Source organism: Dendrobium catenatum, unplaced genomic scaffold (genome assembly GCF_001605985.2).
Source record: "Dendrobium catenatum unplaced genomic scaffold, ASM160598v2 fragScaff_scaffold_1568, whole genome shotgun sequence".
In the NCBI taxonomy this organism is placed as follows: domain Eukaryota; kingdom Viridiplantae; phylum Streptophyta; class Magnoliopsida; order Asparagales; family Orchidaceae; genus Dendrobium; species Dendrobium catenatum.
In genome coordinates, this window is record NW_021320030.1 from 128,582 (window position 1) to 138,754 (window position 10,173).

The 10,173-nt window shown below is 36.8% G+C and overlaps 1 protein-coding gene across 1 annotated transcript; it reads left to right on the forward strand.

Moving 5' to 3' along the window:
• The first annotated feature begins 506 nt into the window (after window positions 1–506).
• On the forward strand, window positions 507–1,082 carry LOC110106521. Its single transcript, XM_020836451.1, has one exon. The coding sequence runs from the start codon at window positions 507–509 to the stop codon at window positions 1,080–1,082; it is 576 nt and encodes a 191-aa protein (XP_020692110.1).
• The last annotated feature ends 9,091 nt before the right edge of the window (window positions 1,083–10,173 follow it).

Here is a 10,173-nt window from a genome sequence, read left to right on the forward strand (position 1 = left end):
CCGGTGATGTATGGGGGACGTGGATTACAATCCTGCACTAAGAAGATGGGTCCTCTTAGAGCCAAATTGGCTTGGAAATACAGCATAGATAAAGATTCTCTGTTAAATAAATTACTTTTTCCAAAATACAGCCTGCTTGGTGATAAGAAGAATGGTAGAAGATCTAATTCATCTGCTTGGAAAATTATTATGGATGGATGGAAATTCCTCAAACCGATTGTGAGATGGGAAATCACAAATGGTGACTCAATTGATTTATTCCAGGATACATGGATTTTAGAAAAAGCTTAAATGATTGGCCAAAGTTTGTAGCTCTGGATGATAGTATTGAAGGAAATATAAGAGTCAATTCTCTGATTTCAGATAATTGCTGGAATTTAGCTGAATTGAATAAAACCTTTGGAAAGGATCTTGTGGAGATTATCAGAAATATTCAAATTCATTCTTCAGACAGTGAAGACCGAATGGTGTTGATAAAATCCTGCTCTTGAATGACTATTTCAGCCATGGCATTTGCTGAATATTATGGTGACTGTGATAAACATTTGTACTGGAATTGGATCAAGGAGGCCAAACTGAATGCTATAGTAGAAAACTTTTGGTGGAGATTATTTAACAATGCAATTCCAACTTTTCAGCTTCTTTCTAATAGAAAATTGCAAACAAATAACCTCTGTCCTAGAGGTTGTAATGAGCCGGAAGATATGAATCATGTGACTAACAGATGTACAAAAGTTACTGAAGTTTTCAATTGTCTTAATGTATGGGGGTTTGATATTCCATTTTTTGAAACTATGGAATATAGATGCAAGTGGTTGATTGATCAAAATGCTCTGTTACTTAACATCTACTGCAGTTCAGTATATCTATCCTGGAAAGAATGGAATGAAGGTGTGCATGGAAAGACTGAACGGACTACATCTTTTATTGCTTCGGAAGCAATTAGTTTTGCTACAGCTTCTACAGGATGGAAATTCTTATGCCCGGGCCGGTTGGATGTTAATCAGCAAATGTTGTTGGAAAAAATTTGGCATCCTCCTCCACCCGGTTGGATCAAAATTAATTTGGATGCTCTTTGTTGAGATCTAACAAAGGAGGTATTTGAGGTGTTATCCGAGACCATAAAGCCAGATTTCTTCTAGCTTTTGGAAAGCCTTGCATTCATTGGGATATAGCATATTTGGAGCTTCAAGCAATCGAGATGATCAAGGATATCATTTAAGATTGGATGCTTGAGTATAAAGGTATCATCATTGAAGGAGATAATGCAAACATTATGAAGCTCATTCAACAGACAATGAAGAAAGGTGATCAAAATAATCTCTCTTTTCTTCATGAATTCAATTCAATTCTTTTCAATTGTATAGATAGAAACTCTAATAAGTTAGCTGATCTATGTGTTAACTTCGCACCTTTTTTCTTCTTTTATTTGGGATAACATTGTGCTTGATAAGATTCCTTCTTCATTCTTTATAATTTTGAAGGAGGAATCTCTGGGAGTACTCTTGTAATTTCTTTGCTTTTTCTATTTTAATGCATTACTTGCTTTCTTCAAAAAAAAAAAAGAGTAGATAGGGATGATAATCACCACACATCTCGAAGACTTAAGAAAAGGATGGGAGAAAGCAACAAGAGGTGCTAGAAAGATTTATAGAGATAGTGAAACTAAAGAAAATAAGCAAGGAAGGTGAATTGAGATCAGAAATAGCTTGCTCATTGTACCAAGGATTCCATATGAAAGAAAGAGTATAGCCCTCAATAATTTTTAAGGAATAATTCAATTTGACTTTTGTAGCAGCCAAAATCATTTATTTCCAAAATGCAAAAACCTTCCTAGGTGTAGGTTTCCAAAAAGAGGAGTAGAAATGTCTAATCCAAGAGCTAATCAGGCTATCAGTTGAAAGACATCTCCAGATAAAGGATCAATTGTTGGCATGTGAAAGGGCCATGGATGGTAATCCAAGGCCACCACAATCCTTTGGTAAGAAAGTGCTCCTCCAAGATATAAGAAGCAATTTCTTAGCATTGGCGTACCCATAAAGAAGGAACTTATTCTGAAGTTTATTAATAAATTTACAATAAGAATTAGGTAAAGTGGCACCTCTTATCCAATATACAATAAAGTTTCATATGCTAAAATGTATAAATTGTAGTCTACCCCAAAAAATAAAATCTTAGCTTTCCACCCATCCAACTGAGTTATCTTATCGAGAAATATTTGAAAATCAGCCACCTTTAGCCTCCTCAAAGACATAGGGATCCTTAGATACTCAAAATAATGTTCATCCAAAGACATGTTTAGGATGTTATAGATACCATCAACATTAGCAGTGCCATTAGAAAAGATAATAGTGCCTTAGGATTGATTAACCTTTAATCCAAAAGCAGCCTTAAAAGCATCCAATCTATCAGCAAACACCTTAGCATTAGAAATATCTGCTTTCCCAAATACCAAGAGATCATCACACATGGAAACTGTGTTATATGAATGCTCGAGATAGAAAACCTCTAAAAAATTGCTTTACCGTCAGGAAAATAGAGCAAATTAAAGAAAGTGTTCATAATAATACAATATAAGTTGAAAGTGCACAACCTTATATTGACCTAGATCTAGAGTTAAAGAACACATGCAAAAACCCATTAAATCAAATGGGGAAATGAGCATCTCATATACAAGCCTCAACCCAAGATAGAAAGAGAGTAGAAATACGCTTATCCAACAACCTCTGAAGAAGGAAACTTCTTGAAACAATATCAAAAGTTTCATTAAAAAAAAAAACTTGAACTTCTTAGGTGCATTAAATTTAGAAAGAACCTCATAGGCTAATAAAATGTTGTAAATAGCCATCCTTCCATGAAGAAACCCAACTTTATGTTGCAATCCATGACCCCTAATTTGAGCTTTTGATGATGACAAATAATGTCGTCTTAACTTCTATTCATTGAATATCATTTGATTTCTACTATTGTCTGTGAGTACTAACATTTCAGGAAGATCACAAGTTACTCAGGACAACATGAAGACTCAAGACTGGGTAGAGTAAGAGTGTGAGTCTAAAATAATATAATTTTCTATTTATCTTTATTTTCTCTTTTCTTGAGTCTGGCCACAAACTGTATGTAAGTCTGAGCAATCATGCACACACACAGGGGGAGAGGGTTTTTAAAAGAAAAAAAAATGATGAAGATTTTTCTCTATTGATTATACTGTGCGACTTTATATCGTACTGTACAATCTAATATTGTAAATAATTTTTTATGAACAAATCGTAATGTAAGAACCATATTGTACAGTACAATGTGTAACAAAACCAAAACACTAGTTGCCAGATTAGTTTAAGTTCTATTAGTCGTTCGTATTGTATGAAGTAATTCATAATGTATGATTTATTTTGAATACTTAAATTAACCCATGATTAGCAGAGTAAATCAAGGTTTAATCACTGATTACTTGTACTGTATGAATATGTTCGTACTATATGATGAACAGAGATGAGTTTTAATCGTCCCAAACTTTGTCCTATACGATCTCTTATTTTTTCATAATCGTACTGTACGATGTATATCGTACCATATGATGTACGGAGCTGAGTTTTAATATTCATGGACTTCATCCTAGATGATGTTAAGGATCTATGGTTTATGATTTTGATGATAGCAAGCTATTTAACTAATGCGAAAGCAATTAATTGTATAATCTAGAAGATTGTGAGACAGATAGATGAAATTATTTTAGACTCACTTATTATACTTTTACTCGCACACAATGGTATAAGTATAATATAGTAATGAAAATTTATAATCGATATGCGAAGAAAATAAAGAGGCGATTAAGAAAGAATATGGCATTCTAACCTAGTTTATTATGATTTAAGTGCAATATGTGGTTTCGGTCAACCATTAGCCTAACGTCCACTTCCCCAAGAGATACCTCCAACTCTAAAAATTTTCATCTATCACTCAAATAGGTTCTCTCTTTTGCTCCTGGTAAAAGAGGAGAAGCCGCGTCAACATAGATCCATACTACTGTTCACATATTCCTCCAATGGGTCTGTGGAGAGTGCCACATTTCTCATCCCTCCTGACAACGGTAGCATACCTATCCTCATTTTTTCTCCCTCCTGATAAGGCAGAGTACCTTCGAGGTACGGATAGTTAGAATGAGTCTCCCCCTCAGAAAGCCTCCACAAGTCTTCTCGGGCCATAGGAGGGTAAGATTACAGCAAGAAATACAAGAGGGCAAACTGATGCTGGATCTTACCTCACATCACTAATTCATCGACTTCACACAAGTCTTCACAACCCTGCCTTAGCTCCTGCTCTACAAAACCACCGAAAATATCACCCACTCTGCAGAACTTCTCTCCCAGCAAAAGATTCTCTCATTCATAATCATGTTTCCCTCCTTAAGAACGAGGCCATCCAAAATCTACACTAAATTTTTTTGAAGTAAACGTTACCTGATCTAGTACAGTAATGATTTTGACATCTGTACAGTAGATTTTATTAATAACAGGCTCATCCTGGTTACGAAAGTTTTTACGATATACAGTTCAAAAAAAAGCTCTCAAATATATAGTTCATACGGAGCGATTCCACAATAGTTAACGATGTACTGGGAGCGAGTAGTCTGCTTCTTCGTACAGATTATTTATAGCCCGGGATGATCGCAGTACTACACTCGTCTCTGTATATATAGGTACGACTAATTTGTACAGATACATAATAGTCATTAATCTTCAAGGCATCATCGTAAAGTTCTATTAGGGATGGGTTAGAGGTACATCCCTAACATTGAACTTAAATCCAAGCTATTTATAAGAAGAGAGGTGAATTGGAAAACTTTAAAACCAAAACACAATCCAAATCAACCAACAATCAAAAGTGCGGAATATTACAACGCAGAAAATAGTAAATACCAGAGAACACACCGGATTTATAGTGGTTCGGTTTCCAATAGTCTTGACCCTAGTCCACTCCTTGAAGGCACCCCCCAAGTATTGGCAACTAAACTAGCTGTCTCTACACTTTAGCTCCCACGGCTAGGCGGAGAAAGCCCTTATAAAATCACTTCCACCTCCCCGGTGCGGCGGAGTCGCCGAGGGTCTTTGACCAAGGAGAGATCTGTTCGTTTCTCTTTGCTGAACTTACCCTTCGAGACAAGCGCTTGAACTCCGATTGGTCTTACACTTAAAGTAGTAGGCCCGAGTATTTTCTCGTGCACGGAGAAACCGTGTGAACCACACCCTCCACACATACCCTTGATCCGTCACACCGCCATCACGAGGAGAATCTTCTCTGCACTGACTCTTAAACTCCACCCCGTTCCTTCCTCTTCCCTGTTCCAAAGCTGCTCCTCTTCTAGTTTCGCCCCCACAAGAACGAAGCTACAGAGTGAGCGTTGCTCTAAAGACACTTTACAAATGTCGCCAACCTTCGCCATTAGCTTAATCATAGATGGCTCTCTAAAACGAGCTCAGTTAATGCAAGTTGCCCGCCATTATCCGCTACCAGGACAAGATAGGTTATATGTAGTGCCGCTCCCTGGCCGATTCAGTACAAATTTAAGCTCATTAGGCTACCGGGATGATATGTGGACGATCAGAAGAAATTGTTTTACATCGTTCTTGGCCGTTCTATATCGAGTCATAGTCGGCTGGCTGATTTAGTATTTAACCGATTTCAATTCATCCTGATCATCGCCCTGTTTTTGAGTGGCATAGTCGGCCGAATATATGATCGTCCAGGACACTCGTTCTGGTCCGAATCATCGCAATCGTCCCGGGACGATGTGATACATGATCCAATCTAACATTTAATTAGCCCTCAAAAGATACCAGATTCATGTAGGCTGATTGAGTTAGATCCTTCCTGGACGATTTAATAATAGTCGTCCGGGCTGATTCCTAAAACAAAGACTATCCTAACTGAATTATGCGTGAATTTCTTTCTCGGAATTGGAGATATCGTCCTTCTGCTAGGATACAAGTATCGTCCAGGCCGATCTGTACGCTGCCTTAATGAGGATGCCCTAATAGGGTTCTAAATTTTGGACAGATCGTCCAGGCCGAATCTTAAGATTGTTCCTGGCCGAATGTTAACCAAAAACAGAAATCATATAGGGAGCAAAGAGAATTTCTACCAATATAGCCCACACAAATACAACAAACTCAAGAAGAGGAAAAAATTAACAAACTGACACAGATGCCTAGCTACCCAATGTTTGAGCTGGTTCCAGAAGATGCAGTCTGATTCGTGTGGACTCTGAAACGTGTAGCACTATAAGGCAATCATAGAGCAATCACAGGCCAATCGTGTTGGCCTATCCACTCAAACCATCATACTAAACCTAGAAATCTTCTTAAACTATTTAATCTCCCCCTTTTTGATGATGGTAAAAGGCATTGTCAATTTTGAATTTTCAAAAAAGGCAATTTCTCCTAAACTCCCCTCACTAGAATAATTCCTTTTAAAAATAGGAAGAGATAAAAATTATTGTTCTGAGGTAAGGTTTTAAATTGATTTGGGAAAGGGAAAATTAACGGGGTACCAAGTTACGTTCATTTCGCCTTTGACCCATATCAAAAAGAGATGGAAGGCAAAAAACAAAAAGAAACATTCAATATCTAGAAAAAATTTTTAAAATGAGAAGTTACCTTAAGTGGTTTAATCAAATCTTAGTACCGAATTGGGATTGAACAACGACGCATAATATCCACAGTAAAGATTAGAACACTCAAGATTCGATAATCCAACTCTATATTTTCTTGTTAGGAAAAAGGCTTAAAAACTTTTTATTTAATAATCTTAAATCATAAAACATAAATGAGAGTAAAGTAATATAATTTCAGTTTTTTCAAAAACTCCTTCGCATCAATATAATTCTTCATACCTTGAGAGAATGCAATGCAAGAAGTTGTTGAATCAAGAATCAAGATTTTTCAAACTCAAGTATCGTATAAAGAATAGAGGTTTTTCTATAGTTTTAAGAAAGTGACAACTGATAAGTCATTTGAATTTTGTGGCTCATTATTAATGGCCTCTTGACAATTGGTTGGGCTGCACTGCTGCATCTTTTGATAACACTTTAGTAGTAGTTCTAAATGTATTTTTTCGTAATTTGGGCTTGGCGCATCTTATTTATTTGTTGGTCACATTGGCCAATTTTTTGAATAATGCTACTTGCTGAATAATTTGGAAAAAAGTAAACCCATATTTATATGACAAAATGAAATTCTCGATAAGAAAAATTATGATGTAAGATTTAGCACTTGCAAAAGATTCCTATGCGATAAAGACAAATAAGTAGGGAGGAACAAAAAAAATGTTTCAAAAACCAATTTTAGAGGATGAAAAAATTTTAAATCAAAAAGTAGAATAACCTTTGTTCAGGAAACAGGAATTGGAGAGTCCAAATCACATGATTTTCCTTGCCATTTGTCGTTGTTTAGAGAAGTAAATACACATTACCAAGATTTCAAAAAACATAGGAAGTAGATTTATTTCATTTTCTAGATAAAGGTGAGTGGTGAGGGTTGAAAAAAATATGAATTAAAGAAACAATAAAAGAGAAAAAGAAAACAAAGAAAAACAAAAACCAAACAAAGAGAGAAAAAAATAGTCATTTTCTAACCATTATCTGGGCTTTCCTGGTCTGATTTTTCAAACACCATGTCATGCCAACATGAGATTTTATTAGTTTTTCAATTATTTTTTCTCATCCTTAATACTTTAGTTTTTGCCTTGCCTATTTTTACTTTTGTGGGATGATCTTATATAGGCTCATGTGGTGATGTACTTTCATAGTGTCCGAGGTTTCGCTATACACTCGAAAGCAAAGTAAGTATCAGTTGGAGATATGACAATCCTTACCATTTTACCTTTCTTCCACTTTTGGCTTATATGCATTGGTTTGAGCTTGTGATATTGCTTGACAATTCATTGCTATCTTCACAAAACTAAGCTTCCTTTTTCCATATCTTCAGCTTTTAGAACGATGTTTCACCTGCATCCAAAAGTCTTTGACCAAACCCTTGCTCGTAGGCAATGATTGAGCCAATCAAATTATCAATAGAATTATCATTCAAATTTGTTGTTTCACAAATAGCAACTACTTTTTGCATCGAATTTTTTCAAGTAACAACGAAGAATTTTGTTAACTTTTTCAAAAGTGAAAGTCTTTTCCTAAGGCATGCAATGTATAGTTAATTGAATAAACTTGTATACATGTTCTAAAATCGTTTCAAAAGATTTCATGGAAATAATCAAAAATCATGCATTAAGAAATTCATCTTTGATTGCTTGATTTCACTTGTGCCTTCATATATGGTGTGCATTTTATCCCAAAACTTCCTTACCGGTAGTAGTGCATGCTGTTACTAACATAAAATCATCAGAATTAAAGCACAAAAAAAACAATTAAAAAGACTTTGCATTTAATTGGAGGGCATCCCATTCGTTCATCCCTATTCCATTATTAAAAGGAATATCAGTTTTAATTCCATTAACAATACGTGATGGATGATGAATAACCAGTTAAAATCATATGCCACATCCGAAAATCTTCGATTTGCAAAAAAGTAGACATGCGATTGTTTCCAAAATCAAATGTAATATTCTATGTTGGTCGAATATATAGGTGTGGTCTGGTGATTGAATATCCTCCGCAACGATTTTTTAGCGAGTAATGTGGAAAAATTAGCCATGGATCGAAATTCAAAAGCTTATATAAAACTTTATTTTTGACATGCTCTAGATAACCACACTTGAAAGTTCGTAGGGAGTTACGGCCCTCTTGAACTATATATCCACAAGCTAATTAAAGAGAGAGGTGAATTGGAAACTTTAAAACCAACACATACATCAAATCACCACAATCAAAGTGCGGAAATTAAAACGCGAAAAATAGTAAAAAGAAAAGACACACCGGATTTATAGTGGTGTCGGTCAAACCTTGACCTACGTCCCGACCACTCCTTGGAGCGCACCCCCCAAGTATTGAACTAAACTAGTGTCCTCCCTTTAGCCCCCACGGCTAGGCGGAGAAAGCCCTTACAAAATCACTTCCACCTTCCCCGGTGCGGCGGGATCGCCGGGTCCTTTGACACCAAGGATATTCTCTTCTTTGGTGAACTTACCTCGAGACAAGTCTTGAATCCCGATGGTACTAAGGCGCGAGTTCGTACGGAGAAACTGTGTGGAACTCCTCCACACTCCCTTGAGTCCCCCCTCACAGGATCTTCTCCCTCTTCTCAAACTCACCCATTTCCCTCTCTCCCTTTCAAGCTCTCTCTTCTAGTTCCCCCCACAAGAACGAAGCTACAATGGCTGCCAAAGACACTTACAAATGTTGCGCTTGCCATAGCTTAAATAGAGGCTCCCAAAATGAAGCTCATTAATGCCAAGTTGCCGCCATTATCGTTCAGGACGATAGGTATATCGTCCTGGCCGATCAGTACAAATTAAGCTCATTAGCCCGGGACGAATATGGGACGATTAGAAGAAATTGGTTTACATTGTCCTTGGCCGATCTTGACGATCGTCCTGGCCGATGAGTTTTAAAAAACCGATTTCAATCGTCCTGATCATCGCCCTGTTTTGAGCTGGCCGATATAGATCGTCCAGACATCATCCTGGCGGATCATGCGATCGTCCCGGATGATGTGATCGTATCAATCAACCATTAATGCTTTCCAAAAGATACCAGATCAATTTAGGCATGATTGAGTTAGATCGTCCTGTACGATAATAATATCGTCCGGGCCGATTTCCTAAAAACAAAGACTTCCTAAACTGATTATGGCGGTTGATTCTTTCTGAATTGAGATTACTCTCTGGCCGATAGTAAGTATCATCCAGGCCGATCTGTTGACGGCTACCTTAATGAGGATGCCCTAACTAGGGTTTCTGATTTTGGACAGATCGTCCAAGCCGATTTACGATCGTCCTGGCCGATGTTACCAACCAAACAGAAATCATATAGGAGCAAGAGAATTTCTCCAAAAGTTATAGCCACACCAAATACAACAAACTCAAGAAAGGAAAAAGATTACAAACTGACACAGACCTAGTCTACCCAATCTTGAGCTGGTTTCAGATTGCAGTCTGATCGTGTGGACCTGAAATGTTAGCACATAAGGCAATCATAGAAAATAAGGAATCGCTTGCTATCCA